This window comes from Durio zibethinus, chromosome 14 (genome assembly GCF_047325235.1).
Source record: "Durio zibethinus cultivar Kanyao isolate XHJ-2024 chromosome 14, ASM4732523v1, whole genome shotgun sequence".
NCBI classification, from domain to species: Eukaryota; Viridiplantae; Streptophyta; class Magnoliopsida; order Malvales; family Malvaceae; genus Durio; species Durio zibethinus.
Genome location: NC_143175.1, coordinates 269,228 through 288,005, shown reverse-complemented (window position 1 = coordinate 288,005; position 18,778 = coordinate 269,228). Strand labels below are relative to the sequence as shown.

The 18,778-nt window shown below is 35.4% G+C and overlaps 2 protein-coding genes, 1 non-coding gene and 1 pseudogene across 7 annotated transcripts; 2 read left to right on the top strand and 2 right to left on the bottom strand.

Annotated features, from left to right (window-relative positions):
- Window positions 1-489: 489 nt before the first annotated feature.
- On the bottom strand, window positions 490-4,779 carry LOC111293604 (FACT complex subunit SPT16-like). 4 transcript variants are annotated; one of them, XM_022886394.2, is made up of 3 exons: window positions 4,422-4,779; window positions 3,873-3,945; window positions 490-3,764 (listed from the first exon to the last, which is right to left on the bottom strand). In XM_022886394.2, exons 2-3 carry the CDS (start codon window positions 3,931-3,933, stop codon window positions 736-738), a joined length of 3,090 nt encoding a protein of 1,029 aa, XP_022742129.1. In that variant the 5' UTR covers window positions 3,934-3,945; window positions 4,422-4,779; the 3' UTR covers window positions 490-735. The 4 variants fall into 4 exon arrangements, with proteins under 4 accessions (XP_022742129.1, XP_089599151.1, XP_022742126.1 ...); XM_089743025.1 differs by having other exon boundaries at window positions 3,873-3,940; XM_022886391.2 differs by having other exon boundaries at window positions 490-3,945.
- A 1,169-nt stretch (window positions 4,780-5,948) lies between these two features.
- On the top strand, window positions 5,949-7,521 carry LOC111295047 (peroxidase 5-like; annotated as a pseudogene). The gene is made up of 2 exons (XR_016327206.1): window positions 5,949-6,263; window positions 6,626-7,521. The product of XR_016327206.1 is annotated as a peroxidase 5-like (transcript).
- On the bottom strand, window positions 6,438-6,511 carry TRNAI-UAU (transfer RNA isoleucine (anticodon UAU)). The gene has a single exon. It is a non-coding gene; the product is annotated as a tRNA-Ile (tRNA).
- An 8,463-nt stretch (window positions 7,522-15,984) lies between the features above and the next one.
- On the top strand, window positions 15,985-18,753 carry LOC111294356 (uncharacterized). Its single transcript, XM_022887637.2, has 4 exons — window positions 15,985-16,084; window positions 16,355-17,830; window positions 17,942-18,038; window positions 18,131-18,753. Exons 1-4 carry the CDS (start codon window positions 16,015-16,017, stop codon window positions 18,315-18,317), a joined length of 1,830 nt encoding a protein of 609 aa, XP_022743372.2. The 5' UTR covers window positions 15,985-16,014; the 3' UTR covers window positions 18,318-18,753.
- The last annotated feature ends 25 nt before the right edge of the window (window positions 18,754-18,778 follow it).

Below are 18,778 nucleotides of genomic sequence, written 5' to 3'. Positions count from 1 at the left end.
AGAAAGAATATTAATGGAAAGGAATGTAGTTATAACTTATAAGTTATTTAACTAACGCTTCTCTTATACCTTCCAGGCTTTTTGATGCCATTGGGCACTTGCATGATTAAGGATGCTTATTTTCTTGGCTTCAATTCATGAGACTGAGAGCCTCACAATATCCTGGAGGATGTAACTTGCAAATTAAGCAGTCTAGACGGCACTCTGCCACATTTAGAAACATCACATCAGAACATGGTTACCGTATAGATGAAGTTAAAAAATAAATAAATAAATAAAACCCTCATGTTTTCACTTTCAAGTTAAATGTTATGCGGCAACCACACACACCCACCCACCCACCATAATCCGTAAAGCCAAAAAAGCATTCCAAGACGTGAAGCTCTTCTCAGAACAAGTAATATGGCACACTGATTTTGTAAATCCAGTCCCAGAAATTTGAAAAATAAACAAAGCAAAAATTCAATAGAGGAACATAAACAGACGAAATAATAAAACTTTCACTCCCATTGAACTGTTGCCACCAATTTACAACCAAAATCTTTCCTCTAGACAATCCAACTTAGTGCCTAACTGCTTAAGAGAAAGGAACAAGATCCTAATATGGAAACAATAAAACCACAGTTCAGAGCTATGTTAGAAAACTACATTCTTCTAAAGCACCAGCTACTACTAAAATCATGTTTAAACAATAATAACAAACTCACAAAGTAATTGAAAGAAATACTATCACATCTATCTTAGCTTGGACCGTTTGGGGATAGCACTACTAGGAGGAGCTCGAGATTTCCCAACAGTCTTCATTTTCCTTCTCCTCCTATCCTCCTCACTGTCTGATTCATTCCCTTTCTCCCTGTCAGCATTGCTTGCTTCCCTCTCCAACTCCTCCCACGTCTTTCCCTTTTCTTCTTCCGAGTCATCCTCAGAATCTTCCTCTTCTTCATCCTCAGATTCAACCAGTGACTCACTATCAGAGTCATCATCATCTGACTCAGATTCAGACTCCAAATCAGATGGCTGGTAACCCTGATCTGACTCCTCTGAGTTCTCAGAATCTGAATCACTAGCTTCTAAGTTCAAAAATTCCCAACCCCCATTTTCTATGAAGCTCTGTGGATCATCAGTAATTGTCTTCAGAATCTGCCGCCAGTTCAGATTCAACCTGCTCTCATAATACTTAAGGTCTGTAGTATCAAGCCATTCCTTGATACCATCAAGTGAGGTTGAAGGGATGGAATCAATCCTGAGTACGTCTCTCTTGAAGTCCTTAAACACAATGGTCATGTCAAAATTTTTCTGCCCAAGGCCAACTCTCTCCAGGTTCACAATCTCAATCTCACTTAAGGTGACCACAAGGAAAGGAGTCTCTACCAGCTCAACCAGACAGCTCGAAGTCGGCACAATAAAAGCTGAGGCTTTGTAGGGGACCCCATGGAAGCCAAGCTCTCTAAGAGGCTGATCAAACTCAAGATCAAGACCATTAAACTGAGGCTGCCCCCAGAGATCATTCACCCGATTCACAAAACTCTGAAAATCCATGTTGATCTTATTCTTCCGATCCCTCTCCCTTTGCTCTTCTTCAATCTCATCAGGATCGTAAGCAGACCTCTTTCCCCCTCCCAATGTTTGGACTACGTCCATAACCTCAACATAAAATTGCACATCCTTAGTTTTTTTGTTTCCCACCATTATGTGGTTGTGCAGATGGAAGTGAAGAAGGGTGATCATCTCTTTCTCTGCAGGCTGGAAGAACGCATGCTTTATGTTTCCATACATAATGTCAACACGCTCATCAGCCCTAGTAGTAGAATAACGAAAGCCATTAACATGAGTTTCAAGTGTTCCTGGAATTTTTCTGCCACGACCACCAAAAACAGGACGAATCCAAAGGTCAGATAACCTTATAGGCTTGAACCTGTTCCCCGCAAGTTGGAGTTTCTCCTGAGTAACCAAGGTTGCTCTCTCAGCTTTCTCAGATTCCCTGGCCACGACATGCCGACGAAGTGTTTTAATCTGCTGTACCACTTCACTTATGTGCCTTGGTTCCTTGGAGCGAAATGAGACTTCTTTTAGATATATTGCCCCTTGATTCTTTAAAGAGTTTGAATCATGGGGACTAAAAGGAGTCCCCGGAACATTAAATATAATCCGGATAAAGCAATTTCGATTGGTATCCTGCTGGCTGGAAACTGTCCTTACAGTAGCCACATGAAAGGGTACCATGCTACCATATATTGGCAAGAGCACAGCCTCATTCTTTTGGTCAACTTGAATCATAAAATCTTTTCGGGGGGGCAGGTCATTGACATTCTTATAGGCAATCAAATCAGCCGACGTCTTTGCAACTGCTCGATTGTATCCACCTGCAGTTCCACCCGCAAGTCGCCTAGCTGTTTCTTCATTCTTCTGACGAGCAAGTTCTGCTTGGTGCTGCCTCCTTAACTCCTCCTTAGAGACCTCATGATTATCCGACCTGAGCACTGTCTTAGACATGAAGGGGACAGTGCCATTAGTTTCAGCCCTCATAGACTTTTCTTCTTCTTCTTCATCCTCATTGAATGAGTAAGCTACATCCTTAACAGCCTTGGAACTTTTTCCAGTCACCACTTCCATATTTTGTTCACCAACAATAACTGTATCAGCAAGTAACAGTGAAAAATTCTTTTTCTTAGGATTATTACTTTCACACTGCAAGTTCTGAAAACCAAGTGACACATTGAAAACCATTCCTGCTTTGACCACACGATCATTCTTCGCATTGAGATTGAACCCTGACTCACGAAACTCAAGACCGATTCCTGTCCCAGCAGATTTTGTTAAATTTGGGATCAAATCAGGAGCATCCTTCTCAACAACTGAAAGTGCTGCTTGATATGCAGCACTAATTCTGCTCCCAGGTTTCAACACACCAGTTGCAGCTTCATGGGCCTTAAGAAGAACCTCATATGCCTTGCTCTGAAGTGCAGTAGCATCAATCAAGAAAGTCCTAGCAATATTGGAGCAATAACTGTTATAGCGAGCTCCAACTGCACATAAGATAACACTGGCAGAATCATAATACAGATTCTCTTCATTACTTGCAGCACTAGGTCTGAGATCAAACTCACCCCCACTTTGAAATATGGGAGGATAACAAATGTCAACATTCTCGGGCTTGAGCTTTACTTTGGCCAGCTGTGGATTCACTATGGCTTTCTCTGTTTCATCCATCAAAATGGCATGAGTTATTTTTTTTTCCTCATCAATTACATTCTCAAGCCTTGGAACCACAATATTGTTCATCACATTGTAACTTAAATAAGCAGCCTTCTTCACATTCATAAGCTCTTCTTTGTCCTTCACAGCAAACAGGTCAGACAACCCATTGGTTACGTCAGTATGCTGAAAGCCAGCGCTTTTTAATTTTTCAGCCCATGTTTCTAAAAGCTTTCCTTCAGGAGCCTCTCGAGCTATGTAGCCAAAAACAGGAGCATCATTTTCAGATCCCTTGTATTGTGCTCTGACGGACCGAAATATAGTATCCATAGATGTAGTTCCATCATCACTCTTTGCTTTCACATGCATCACAGCATCAACCCCCACAGCCTCTTTGGCAGATTTCTTCACAACTTCAAGCAGAGACGCCTTCTTCTGGCTACACAAGAAATGAATTTGCCTCTTCATGAAAACCATTATTGTCTCTGGAAACTCATAACCAAGCAACCAAATGTTTAGAGCTGACGATTTCAGGTAACGCAAATCTTCGGAAGGTGGTGGCGTTGCAACTGCAAAAACATCAGAAGAACCCCAAAGCTCAGCTTTGTGTTCACTCCAGTGCGAATACAAAGCCTTCAAACGTTTACTAAAGTTGTCCAGATTAATAGAGTAAATACTTCCTGATCCAGGAGCTGTCCCATTAGGAGGCTGGCCATTTGCATTCCGATGATCAGCCATTTAGAAGCTATTCTGCATAAGAAAGTAGGGTTAATAATAACCAATAGTTAAAGGTGATTAAAGAATAAAATGTACGTATAAAAAGGAGGGAAATGTATAACTAACAGTTAAAAACCAATTGAAAAAAAAAAAAAAAACTTGAATATAGGGTTCTGTTAGCTTTTGAGGAACCTGAAAACAATTAGGAAACTAGAAAAATCAAAGAAATAAGTGCAATATGCTAACATTTCTCACCTTCATGAATAAGCATTCAAGAAACTCAAACTGAAAACCGGCAATTCTAAGTTCGATTAAACTTAGGTTTCGCAAATTAAGAGTGGCATACGGATAAAACCTAGGTTTACATCTCTAAAATACCTATACAAACTGTCTTAATACTTCAACTTGACGCCATATTAAACTTAAATTCAAATGAAAATTAGGGTTTCAAATGGTTCCACATTCTTAATAAATACTCAAGATTGAAGGAAAAGAATGAGAAAACTCACATTTCAAACTCTGCTAACAATCTACTTCAATTTTCAGACGGAGAAGCCCCGAACTTTGAAGGCGAATTGGGCGTCTTGGCTCTGTGGCGGCCTCAAACTAACTTGGAAAGCGAAACTAGGGTTAGGGTTTCCAAGAGAGCAACAGAAATAGAGAGAGTTCAAAATTGGAGGCTAAATAAGAAAAGATTTTATGAAAGCCGGAACAAACGAAGATTGAGCAACGAAGAAAAGAGATGAAATATGGGTAATTTTTGTCGATTTTGTTAAATCGAAGATTAAGAAAAATGAAAATCTGAAAACGAGAATGGGAGAGGAAAATGCAAGGGAAAAAAAAAGGGGAGGGGGAGAAGAAGAGAACGGAAGAGAAAGAGCGTTGAAGAGAAGGTTTATATACGTGGACCGACTACAACATGTGGGCTGAGGGTTGGAAATTTTACGATAGATGCCATCACCTTAATGTGATGAAGTTACGGAATTGTCCCTAGTGACGTGGATCCAAGGCTTTTGAATTTGATGGTTTGTTTCTTCTATAGCTGGGGGTATTTTTGATGAATGGTGGGGCAAAGTGGAATTTCAGTTTTTATCAACTATCTCTATATATATATACATATATATATATATTATATATCTAGGCGGGAATTAATGAGTGGAAAGGGCGGGCTGACGTGGCGGTGTCCTCTTGCAGTGATGAGAGAATGAAATGTAGGGGAAGGAGGCTTTAGTGCTGTTAATATAGTAAGTAAATATTCACTTTTTGTCCCTAATAAGGAAACAAAGTGTAACTCAACATCTATGCATGTATATAACGTAGTATTTTTGTAGCGGAAGTGGATGTGATCCAACCAATTAATTTTTAGCCAATATGGAATTCGTGAATTCGATACATAATCAAATTGTTCATGCTCAAAAATAAGTATTTTTTATTTAAATATGAAATATTATTTGAAAGTTGTTTTAATCTAGTTTTTGCACACTTTGCACCTGCTACTTGTTTACCATGTTTTGTTATTTTTTTCCCAATCACAATGATTTTGTATTTTATTTATTTTATATAATAAATTATCTATACCAAGCATCAAACATCAAACATAAATTTTTAATTAAGTTAAATGAACAACAGAAGATGAAAACACTAATTAAATAGTATAATATATTTTATTTTGATATGAAAATTTGATCAATTTATTTATTATTAAATTAAAAAAAAAAAATAGGATAGTAAAGTCGCAATGCTTATTTTGAGCGTTATTAAATATATTTTTTGTCCCTGTTGATACCTTTCAATGAAAAAAAAAAAAACCCACATGACGGACGGGGCCCCGGCTAACTCCTGAGAAGAAAAAGACTTGCTGGGAAGTGCTCAAACATGGACACCTTCAAGTCTTGTCAATACCTCATGCGTGTCTCACGGGCCGGGGGATTAAGCCTAGCCGCGGTCCGTGACACGTGCAGCCTGCACGTTCTCAGATACAAATTAAGCAAAACCAACACGGTATCTTAGCCTTTATCCTCCGTACGTCTAGACACAGTAATTAATGATAGACCATTCTCTCATCTCCCTTACTTTTCTATTCATCCCTTTCTTAATTTTGATCTGTTTGTAGAGTGAAAATGTCAAGCTGAAAGTATTGATCCAGCTGCGGCTTCCTTTCTCTCTTGCTATGTTTTTAACGATTTCAGCTTCATTAGCTACGCTTAAGGTTGGCTTGTATAAAACAAAGCTGTCCTTCTGCAGAGGCTATTGTGAGAAGGGAAAAGCTGTGTGACAAGGGCTGTGTACAGGAACCCTGGTATAGCTGCTGCAGGCCTCATTCGGATGCATTTCATGGTTGTTTTGTAAGGGTACAGTACTCATTCCAGCTTCATCCTTCATTGTTTCCATTAGAATCAATAAAAAAAAGAAAAGAAAAAGTTCAAAACTCAGATGGTTGTTTTGTAAGGGTACAGTACTCATTCCAGCTTCATCCATCGTTTCCATATGAATCGATTAAAAAAAAAGAAAGTTCAAAAATCAAATGGTCCCGGCGAGGCTCGAACTCGCGACCTTCGGCTCATAAGACCAACGCTCTAACCAACTGAGCTACGGGACCAATTACAATATTTGACTGAAATCTTCCATCCTCCCATCTTAATGGATGACAACATTAACTGGTTTTAGTAAATACTGATTAATTATAGTTTTCGATATTATATGTACGTTGCAGGACTGTGGTGGCTCTGTCCGTTTGGATTCTAACGTCGGGTAGACCATCAGAGAAGGAACATCCGCCTAACAATCCAAGCTTGAGAGGCTTGGAAGTGATTGATCAAGCAAAGGCTGAAATAGAAGAAAAATGTCCTCGGACAGTTTCATGTGCAGATATCATTCCGTTTAACTCGCGTGACGGTGCCTACAAAGTTGGTGGTATTAAATATGTAGTGCCTTCACGGGACGCCGCGCTGGAAGAGTTTCACTAAAGGATGAGGGCTTCAGAAACCTCCCCCACCTTTAATTCTGCAACATTGCCAAGCAACTAGAAGAAAATTTTGGCCGAAAAGGCATTAACCTTGATGAAATGGTGACTCTTGCTGGGGCACATTCCATTTGTGTTTCACATTTTTCTTCTTTTTCTGATCGTTTATACCCTTTCAATGAAACTTACCTACAAGACCCTTCATTGGATCCTGAATTTGCTAGACAAATGAGGAAAAGGTACCCCATACCGTGATCCAGCCATGATCCTACAGTGCCACTTGATGTTCTTACACCACACAGGCTAGATAATAAGTACTATACGGTTTTGAAATGGCTTGTTAACATCTGATCAAACTCTTATGAGCAGTCATACCACAGCAAAAATATTAAGGAAGAATGCAAGGCATGGTAAAGCATGGACCAAAAGTTTTGCTGCAGCAGCAATGATTAAGATTGAGTTATATTGAAGTGATCACAGGGTCAAAGGGTGAGACCAGAAAGAATTGCAGCATTGTGAATTAAAAATTGGTTGTGGCCTATTAAAGTGGAGAGATTATGGAAATTCCATCATGGTAACATTGAATGTGAATGGATATGGATCTTAACCACGTACAACTCAACAAACCTATGGTTATAATAAATCAGAGTGTTGTGTTTGTAGTATGAGAAATTGTAATATATATTCTACTTGTATTGTACTATTGTCAAATGGATGGGATATTAGTTGTTAATGAAGCTTTTAATCTTTCATTTAAGTGAGATGTCTAGCTTTTGGCTGAGCAATACTATTGCTGTTTATCCTTACAATATCACTGTCCCTGCAATTTTCTGGTATCAGTTCATCTCTCTCTCTCTCTCTCTCCCTCTCTCTCTCTCTCTCTCTCTATTGTCAAATGGATGGGATATTAGTTGTTAATGAAGCTTTTAATCTTTCATTTAAGTGAGATGTCTGGCTTTTGGCTGAGCAATACTATTGCTGTTTATCCTTACAATATCACTGTCCCTGCAATTTTCTGGTATCAGTTCATCTCTCTCTCTCTCTCTCTCTCTCTCTCTCTCTCTCTGTGTATTCAAAACTTTTCTTTCTTTATGCTGATGTCTTTCAATAGAAAACTTGCCAAGTGGAAAATCATGAGATTTCCTTTCCTTCGCCCCAAACTAAAATTCTGTTTTCTTTTTGTGTATCATTTGAAATTATATTCCCCGAGCCATGGGGCATCGGTAGTGTATGACCAAACATATTGCTTTCTATCTTCTAACCAGAAATTTGGATGATATGTTCAGAAAGTTGTCGACATATAAACACATGGCTGTATTTGTGGGGTTTTTTTTTTATTGTACCTGCACATGGGTGTATTTGTTGGTGATTGAAAGATAAGTTGCATACATAGGAGGTTAAGCCAGCCACTATATGTGCAAGGAAGAAGCTACTAACCAGGGATTCAAACATCGGTTTGATAGCGGAATAGCGGCCGTAAAATTACGGTAGCGCTACCTTCCGCCACCGTTAATAGGTAAAAAGCGGTTGAAAAATTTATTCACAGCAAAAACGGAGAGTAAGGCCGCAAAATAATGGCGTAACGGGTAATAGTGGCAATAACAGACCGTTATTGTCGTTATTCCGTTTTTCTACTCACGGATCTAATAGTTCTAACAAAAAAATAAAATTTTAAGCCTGCAGAATAAAACAACAAACCTGCAAAAGTAAAAGTAAAAGCCAAATAAAAAAATAAAGCTCACAATCTCAGATCTTTATCATCAAAATAAATTTTAAAACGAGCTAGAAAACAGATTAATTATTTTAAGTTTCAACTTTCAACCATTCAATCGGCATTTTCGGCATTCAAATTCAAATCAACCTCAAGTTTTCAATCAACATTCAAGATCAAATAAGGTAAGAAAAAAAGTTAAATTACCTTTTTTTTTGTAAAATTTCTGTAAAATGATCTGTTGTGTCTTGTGAGAGTTTGAAAGATGAACGAGATATCTGTAGATATTAGGCAAGTTAGCAAGTGATAATGATAAAGGGATGTGAGAGAAAATGAGAAATGAAAAAAAAATAAGAAAAAATTTCTGAAAAGCCAGAGAAAGCAAGACGCAAGATGAAGAAGAAGATAAATAGAAGAATGTAGCGTTTCTAGAAGGGTCTCCGTTTGCTAGAAAGAATTAAACAAATTTGATATATTAGGCACGTGGGGAGAGATTGGATGGGGTAGGGAGGATTGGGTGTGGTGAGGCGTTGGGGGGAAAGTGGGGAGGGATTGGGCGTGGTGGGATGTTGGGGGGAAGGTGGAGAGAGATTGATGGGGGTGGGAAGGGATTGGGTGTGGTAGGGTGTTTGGAGGATGGGATTGAATTTTTTTATTTAATTTTATAATTAATTTTTGAAAATTTTTTAGATAAAATTTAATTAGTGGTTTTGAAAATTTATAATTAAAAAAAAGATTAATAATTTAATATAATATATAGATATTTTAAATGAAAATTTTTGATAAATTTTTTTGTATAAGTTAGATGAAAAATAATTAAAATTAAATATTATATTTTGATTGTGTTATATATTAATTTATAATTTTATATATGAATTTTAATTTTTTTTTTGTTGTTTTGATATTTATATTATTGTCAATTCTTTTGATATTATATTAATTCTTGTTATTTTTGTGTAATTATTGAAGATTGTGTTTATTATATAATTATTAAAAGTTGTTTGTGATAAAAAAAATTTTATATCAATTAGTGTATCAAAAAAATTAAGTTACTTAACAAATTTAGCATTTTATGATCTATTACTCTTATTAAGATTAAAAACTAAAAAATAAAAAATATAGGTTTGAAAATTTTATTAAAATATAAGTTTGAAAACTTTTAATTTTTGAAATTTTTTTTAGATAAAATCTAATTAGAGGGATTGAAGATTTATAATTAAAAAAAATAAGAGATTAATAATTTAATATGATATACATAGAGATTGTAGATGAAAATTATTGATAAATTTTTTATATAAGTTAGTCAAAAATTAATTAAAATTAAATATTATATTTTGATTGTGTTAGATATTAATTTATAATTTTGTATATGAAATTTAATAATTTTTTTTGTTGTTTTGATATTTATATTGTTGTCAATTCTTTTTATATTAGATTAATTCTTATTATTTTTTGTAATTATTGAAGATTGTATTTATTATATAATTATTTGAAGTTATTTGTGATAAAAAAATTAATATCAATTAGTGCATCAAAAAGATTAAGTTATTTAATAATATTCTTAAGATTAAAAACTAAAAATTAAAAAATTTAGCGTAAAATCAATTTTTAATAATGTAATAAGTAATATTAATATTTCTAAATATAAGTTTATTTTGTTTTTATACAAAATAGTAAGTATGCCACCACGTGAAGAGTTCTCGAGTAAAGGAGTAGAGGACGCGCCAAGTGATGATATAGGTTGGCATTTTGAAACACCTGTGCCAAATACAAGAGGAAATGTTTCATGTAAACTTTGTGGTAAAGTTGTAAAATGAGAAATAACACGTTTCAAAGAACACGTTGCTCATAAAACTGGCAATGTTGCATCATGCCCCAACGTTACTGGTATGTTATGTTTTTTTAATTTCTTTGAAAATATTATTATTAATTTCTTAATAAAAATTATAAAATTACATAAGCATGTGCAACTAATTTTCTCTTTTTTTTTAAACTATATTATTAATAGGTATAGTAAGAGAAAGTATGATGAAACTCCTTCAAGAAAGCAAATAAAAAAAAGCTGACAACAAAATGAGAAAAAATGAATTTTTATCACAGTTAAAAGGGGAAGATGATTATGAATGATTTATTGATGAAGACATTGCTACTAGACAAGTCGTGTGAGATAGTATCCAATCACAACATGAGTGGCATAGAAGATAAGAATTCAGACAAATAATTCAAACATTGCTACTAGACAAGCCGTACGAGATAGTATCCAATCACAACATGAGTGGCACAGAAGACAAGAATTCAGACAAAGAACTAGTGGTTGGAGTAACATATATGAAGAAGGACAAAGCTCTCATGGTTCAGTTGCTGAATATTTTGAAAAAAGAACAAGAAAATCAACTCCAAATGAGTCTGAATTTTCATTAAGGGGAGCTATTCCTGAATTGGTTAGAAGTAAAAGTTCAAGACAACCAAAAGTAAGTGATTCATTTCTAAAGACATTAAGAAGAAAAATGGGTGAATCAGCATCAAAATTTTTTATATATGATCGACTTCCTTTTCAATTAGCAAATTTCTCATAATTGCATAATTTAATTTTTGTGACAGCAAAAGTTGACCAACATGTAAGACTTCCAACACCTTATGAGGTCTCAGATGTGTATTTAAAGTCTGAGTATCAACAAGTTCATAAATGGGTTAATGGATTAAAAGCTTATTGGAATGAATTGGGTGTCACTTTGATGTGTGATGGTTGGACCAATAGTTTGAATAAAATGCATATCATTAATTTCCTTGTTTACTGTAGTAAAGGGACTATTTTTTAGAAATCTGTAGATGTCTCAAGTGTTCGTAGTAGAAATACAAACTTTTACTATAGATTATTAGATGAAATTGTGAAAGAAATTGAAGAAAATACATTGTTCAAATAGTCACTGATAATGAGGCAGTACTTAAGGCTGCAGGAAAAAGACTAATGAAGAAGAGAAAACATTTATATTGGACAGCATGTTCAGCTCATTGTTTGGACTTGTACCTTGAAGATATTGGGAGGAAAAAAATGTGACAAAGGTTTTGGATGATACAAAGAAAGTGACTTGTTTTATATACAATCACATTTGGACTGTTAGTTTGATGAAGAAATATACATAAAGGAAGCAAATACTTCATCCTGCTCTTACCCGATTTGTCACTCATTTCATACAATTAGAAGAAATAATGAGGCAAAAGCAAAGTTTAAGAGAGATGTTCAATTCAAATGTTAGTACTTAGTAATTAGTACAACTATTTAAATCTAGCACTTTTTATGATATTATTGTTTTAAAATATTAATTTAAAATATATTACTCTAAAAATTTATTGATGAATATATAGGAATTTAAAGATTCAAAATGAGGACAACAAAAATTAGGACCTGCTTATGAAGTCAAAAAAATCATTTTGGGAAAAGATTTTTGAAAAAATGCAGGCGATATAATAAAAGTTTATGAGCCTTTGGTAAAAATGTTGCGCCTTATGGATGGTGATGAAAAACCAACAATGGGTTTTATTTACGAGGCTGTGGATAGAGCTAAACAAGCAATTCAACAAACTTGTCATTATTCTGCTGAATATGAAAAAATTATTGATAATAGATGGAGTTTCATGCACTCTGACTTACATTCAGCTGGTAAGTAAACCAAGAATATAGATGGTATTTAAAAAATATGTTTATTTTTTATACTTAAATTACTTATATATTTATTTTTTATTACTTTAATATAATATTGTTATAAATTATGTTTAGGTTACTATCTAAATCCACAATTTCAATTTGGAGTGGAACATTCTGCAAATGTATTTAAAGAAACATTAGAAGGTATAAAAGCAGTTATTGAAATATTAGAACTTTCGATAGATACTCAAATAAGAATGATTAATCATGTTAGTATTTAATACTATTTTATAACTTTAACATTTGTTTTATGTATTAAAAATTAAATTATTTTTTATTTATTCATTTATTATTGTATTTTCAATCGATGTAGTTGTTATTATTTCGAGACAAGCATGAAACATTTGGTAGTCCACAAGCACAAAGAGCTTGGAAGCAAATGAATTCAGGTAAATAGTAAATTAAATAATTATAATTTATTTATATTATTTAATTGTACAGCCCATTGAAATTTAATTTAAATAATTTTATACAGCTGAGTGGTAGATGATATATGGCACTTGTGTTCCTGAATTACAAAAACTAGCAATCAAAGTGCTTAGTCAAACAACATCTGCATCAAATTGTGAACGTAATTGGAGCACATTTAGCTATATTCACACCAAAGCAAGAAACAGATTGAAGTTTGAAAGACTCCAGAAACTTGTATATACTTATTATAACATGAGGTTAAGGATGAGACATCAGAAAAGAATGAGCATTGATGAAATAAATAATAGTTTTAATCCTATTAGCCTTGACCATATTTTTGAAGATGATGATCCACTAACAGAATGGCTGCAAGAGAAAGAAAATCTTCTATTAGATGGTCAAAACTCTGATTGGTTGCCTACAGATAATTCTGATAATGAAATGAATGTTGAATGATCACGTCAATCTCAAGAAAAGAATGTGTCTCATTAAAGTTCAAGTCCAACACCAAGTCAGAGTGATGATGGTGGTGGTTTAAGTCCATATGATGATGGTGATGGAGATGTGATGGTGATGGTACAAATTTTGGTGATAATATGGATGCAAATTGACCTTACAGCCCACTTGGAGGAGAATTTGGGCTTGCTGCTACTGGTGGACTTTTTATTAATATGGCAAAATACGAAAGAAATCCATTTGCTGAATCTAGTGAGGGTCAAAGTGCACGTACAACTCGATCAAAAGAAAAGCGAAGAAGCACCACTATGAAATTTTTAGAGGTTCTTCATTTTCAGGTGAGAGACCAAATTCTAGTAACTTTGAGTATAGTGAATCATCTGCTAGTACTCAAAGACATTACTATCCACCAGAACAACATAATTTTCAACCTCCTTATGGTTATCCATCTCCATATGGTTATTATCCACCTTAAATGTATCTTCCACCTCCTCAAATATATCCTCCACCTCAAATGTATCAGTTACCACAAATGCACCCTCCACCACAGATGTATCATCCTCAAATATATCCTCCACCTCAAATGTATCAAAAACAAAGGTCTTAGGGATAGAGATGGAGTCAACTTGGCTCACAAAGTAAAGATAGAGAATCTGATCCTCCTCGTCATTCTATCATGTGGTAAATTTGAAATATGTATCAATAATTATAGTTGATGGAATTTGAATTTATTATATTTTTAAGTTTGTAATTTTATTAAATTAAATGCTTGATATTTAACATATTATATTTTGTTAATATTTGATTTGTCTAGAATTAATATTGAATATGAACTTGGCCAAGAAAAATTTTATGGATAAACCAAATATGAATGCTTTTTATAATCTAAATAAAATTGTGAATAATTTTTTTAGAAAATAAAAAATATAGAGTGTCATAAACTATTTTTAAAATCATTGAATAAGAATTTTTATAATTATAATTATAATTATTATATTTTATAATAAATTATGCAAAAAAAAAATTTTTCAATCGTGATGATCGTAATAACCGTAATTATCTCCGTTATATCCAAAAACGGAACAAATATTACGCGACCGAAAACGTAACCGCGATCGTTATTTAAATCCCTACTATTACCTACTATTTTCATTTATAAAAAGTAACAGAAGAATATTATGTGTGGCCATAACTCCGTTAGCTGCTATTTTATCACCCCCCCCCCCCCCCCCCCCTTTATCAGAATCATACTTTTTAAGATCTTATATAAATCTACCAACCATATCACGGGCATGAGTAGTAATAATTTTTTTCCCTGTGGGTTGCTTTCGGCTGAGATCTAGTCGGATAAGGTGCTTTTGATTTATAGGTTTGAAAGAAGAGAAGCACAACAGATTATTCCACATGGGTTGTGTCCCCACTGGTTTACCTACATTAGAATATCTAAAGAAAGCAGTGGCACTAATTGACATCCCTCTGTATCAGTAAATTAAGGCCTTGCCAGTTGCTGACAGAGCTAATAAAAATTTGCAAATCGTACATTATTAGCATTTTTGTAGTTTGCAGAATGTGGTGCTCAGTGCCTACCAAAATCTCTAATGAGCCATGACATGTAATCCTTGCGGATAAGTGCTAACTTAGCTACTAAAATATTGAAGATTAATGCATTAAAAGCAGTCCCACTGTGTGTGTGAGTTTGATTGTTTAATTATATTATAGTTTGATAGTTAATTATTCGGTAATTATAATTTGATTATAATATAATAATTGATTATTCAGTTGATTATATGAATGTAATATTTTATTATGATTGTAACTTCAAAAAAGCAATGCAGATAGTAATAAACATTGCCAAGAATTTAACTTTTGACATTGGATAATTTGTGTGAGATCTTATCCGAAGAAGAAACCGCCAAAATCTTGAATACATTTGGAGCCCGAAAAATTGGGGAACACTTTTTTCCTCTGCCTTTCCCTTCCTTTTAATCGACATTAAATAATTCTGTGTGGCTTTTGCTGAACTAAGCCATATTGACTTTATTATTGTTGTCCAACCAAGTTCAACTCTTTAACTGCTCATATGGGACAAGAATAATTGTTTCTAACAATAATCTTTCTTTTCTCCTAATCTCATTAATTTAAGCTAATATCATTTGAGTTTCATTTTTCATTCTTAGTCAGTAAGTTGAAACATGTGAATGTGATGTTGGTTTCGTGAATTCAAAATTAATCTTGAACCCATTGGTAGGCTGCTGCCCCAAGTGTACTCTACAGAGAACTTGGTAATGGTAATATTAATAAATGCAAAACAAAACGTGATGGGAATATGCAGGATTATACCAACCACCATCTTTTGTGTGTGTGTGTGTGTTTTGGCTAACCACCATCTTTTCTTAGTGACCGTAATTTGTTTGAACTTTGAAGAAGATATAAATAAGATAAAGCATCATAGTGTGCTTCAATTCACCTTTTCATTAAGGAATAAGGATAATGGCAATGCTACTTGCAGAGTTCTTTTAGATTGTAGAAGGCATATTCATGGTTTGTAAATGCATGTGCATATGTCATTCGGCAAGTCAGGGCGCTTTGAAAAAGATAAAAAAGCTAAAAAGCATGGTTGGGCAGACGGAACATTTCCAACCCCATTCTTCATTACAAAGCAGTATCTTTCCTTTATCATTACATGGAACGTAGTCACCCTTCTTTTTACTTTATTTCCTTTTCTCTCAACATTTTTTTCCTTCTTTCTCTCTCTAACGGCTTAGATTCCTCAGATTTTTGTGTGCATTGTCTTTTAAATCACAATAAAAATACATTTAACTCTCTGCCTAAACCCAGAAAAACCTCTCAGCAATTATGATGGCTAAAGGGGCTTCTAGTTGCCTCTTCTTATCCCTTTTGTTTCTTCTTATTATCTGCTCTTCTGGTAAGTAAACACATCTCTTGATTACTCTCTTTACTTTCTTGCAAATTCATATAGGGAAAAGCCAAGTAACGGGCTCATTTTTGTACTTGGAAAAACAACTGTTATAGGGACCTGTGTTTTAAGCAAGAATATTTAGACTATTCCATCTATATTCATATGCATAAATGCTTAGTTTGTTGTTTTTGTAGTTTGCATCTTGTACAATCAACTGCAACTTTTGAAGTTATTTTACTTACAACCACCTTTTTCGCCGCCCCTTTGTCTCCCCAGGAACTCTGGTGGGTTTCTCCTATCATGCAAGGGGAGAACCTGCAGCTTGTTCAACTAGTAGAACCATATCATTCCTCCAGCTAAACAAGGTGTCCCCATCTCAGATCCGAGTCTTTGTAGCAGATCATACGGCATTGAGTACTCTGTCTAATTCTGGTGTATCTGTTGATCTCCATTTAAATGAGAGTTTAGTTGAGAATTTGAGAAGCTCCAACTCAACTGCTATTTCTTGGCTGAAAACCCACCTAATAACCGTTCTCCCACATGTTGACATAAAAACCATTGTTGTAACCAGAATAACTAATGATTTTCGAGGGCAAACTGAGTTAGTTAAGCTTTTATCCACCTTGAAATCAATTCATTCGCTTCTCAGTAGTTTTGATCTTCACAAGGAAGTAAAGGTCTCAGTAGCATTTTCATCGTCGTTCTTACAAAAAATGAAGAGCGAAAGAGATCTGCATAAGATTTTTGGTTTTATCAAGAAAACTGGATCCTCTGTCATTCTAGAAGCCATTATGGATGGAGAACTGATCAGCATGGGAGATCGATTTGTTCAGTCTGTGATTGAAGAAGCCAGTCTTGCCACTTCTAGTCTTCCTTGCACTAACGTTCCTATAATTCTGACAATGAAAAGTTCTGCTGTTCCTAGCTCAGCTGAAGTAGCTGAATTTACTGCTAAGGTTGAAAAATCTTTAGAAAACAACGTTGAGATTACAAGTCGGATAGCTGCATTATATGCAGAAGTATCTTCGGTGGAAGATTTTGTAGAAAAAGAACTTGAGGAGGAAGAAGAGCAGATCTCTCTTTCTTCTCGTAGAGAACTGCTTAGTAGCGTAAAAAAAACAGCTCATGATACTATCATCCCACCGACAACAACCTTCCCTACACCTCCCACTTCAACGACACCAGTCTCCTTCCCTCCAAATAACCCCACACCAATAATTGTCACCGTCCCTTCTACTAATCCTGTCACCGTAACGCCCACAAATCCTGCAGAAACACCATCACCAATTCCCATCACCACACCGGTCACAGTACCCTCCACAATTCCCAACAATCCGACGGTACCAATCACCAATCCAGTTACAACACCTACACCCATCACAGTGCCAGGGGCACAGCCAGTGACTAATCCTGTAACAACGTATCCCGCTCCAACAGGAGGTGTCCCAGTCAGCACACCAGTTACAAATCCAGTCCAACCTCCTGCAACTACAAACGCTCCTGCAATTCCAGGACAGAGCTGGTGTGTGGCCAGGACTGGAGCGTTGGAGACTTCACTTCAGGCAGCGTTGGATTATGCTTGTGGAATCGGAGGAGCCGACTGCTCACAGATCCAGCAAGGCGCCAACTGTTTCAATCCAAATACTTTACAAAACCATGCATCATATGCTTTCAATAGCTATTATCAGAAAAACCCAGCCCCAACCAGCTGTGACTTTGGGGGGACAGCAACCACAGTGAACACCAATCCAAGTAAGAAAAGTCTCGCGTCGCTTGCTTGCTTGTTTATTGAGTCGATTATCTTTTGAAAGCTTTGAATATTTAAACGATAGCTTACACTCTCATAATTAAAACTTTCGATAGGCAGTGGATCATGCATTTACCCATCTTCTGCATCACAATCAACTCCAACTGCAACACCAGCAACAACGTCACCAACATCAGGGGCAGGCGTAACAGGGTAATTAAATAGTTCTTTCTGATTGCTTTGAAATATTATATTGCTATTATATACGCTTAAATTGGAGAAGTGACCCTGCACGTATTTTGCAGCTCCGTCACCCCAACTTCGGTTTTAAATTCAAGTAACCCTGGCTCAGCTTCTACAACTGTTTTTGGGTCCGATACACCTCCCAGTGTCAACACATCAACATCCTTGTCAGCTGGTTTACAACCTTTTATTAGCTGCAGCATTCTGCTGACATCCTTTGTTGCAGGAGTAATCTTTCTAGATGCGTAGAATTGACCACCTCGCCATGTATATAAACAGGTTAGAAGCTCATGCTTCAAGTAGTTTACAAATCCTCTTTCTGGGGAAAGATACAGGACTTGAGGTCCAAAGTGGCTGATCATAGCGATAGATCCTGTTGAAGATGTTCACCGCCCTACATAATCTGCTCAAGATGTAGAGATGTTTCTAGGTCTTGGTAAAAAAGAATAGTTTTCACACGAAAACATACTGCTACATATTAAGTTTAGCGTTAGGGTGCTATTTAGGGAGATGACAGTTGTAGGCGAGGCATGGGTTCGGCGTGTAGAATAGGTACTTATAATCTTGTGTATCTTTATCAAGTAGTGGAATTTGTAGGTTTGAGATGGATCCATGATGAAATTATCAAGATTATTGATGGTTTGCATAAAGAGCGGAAATGGTAAAGCTAATGGTTCTTGAAAAAGGGTCCATTGGATGATTGTCGAGAG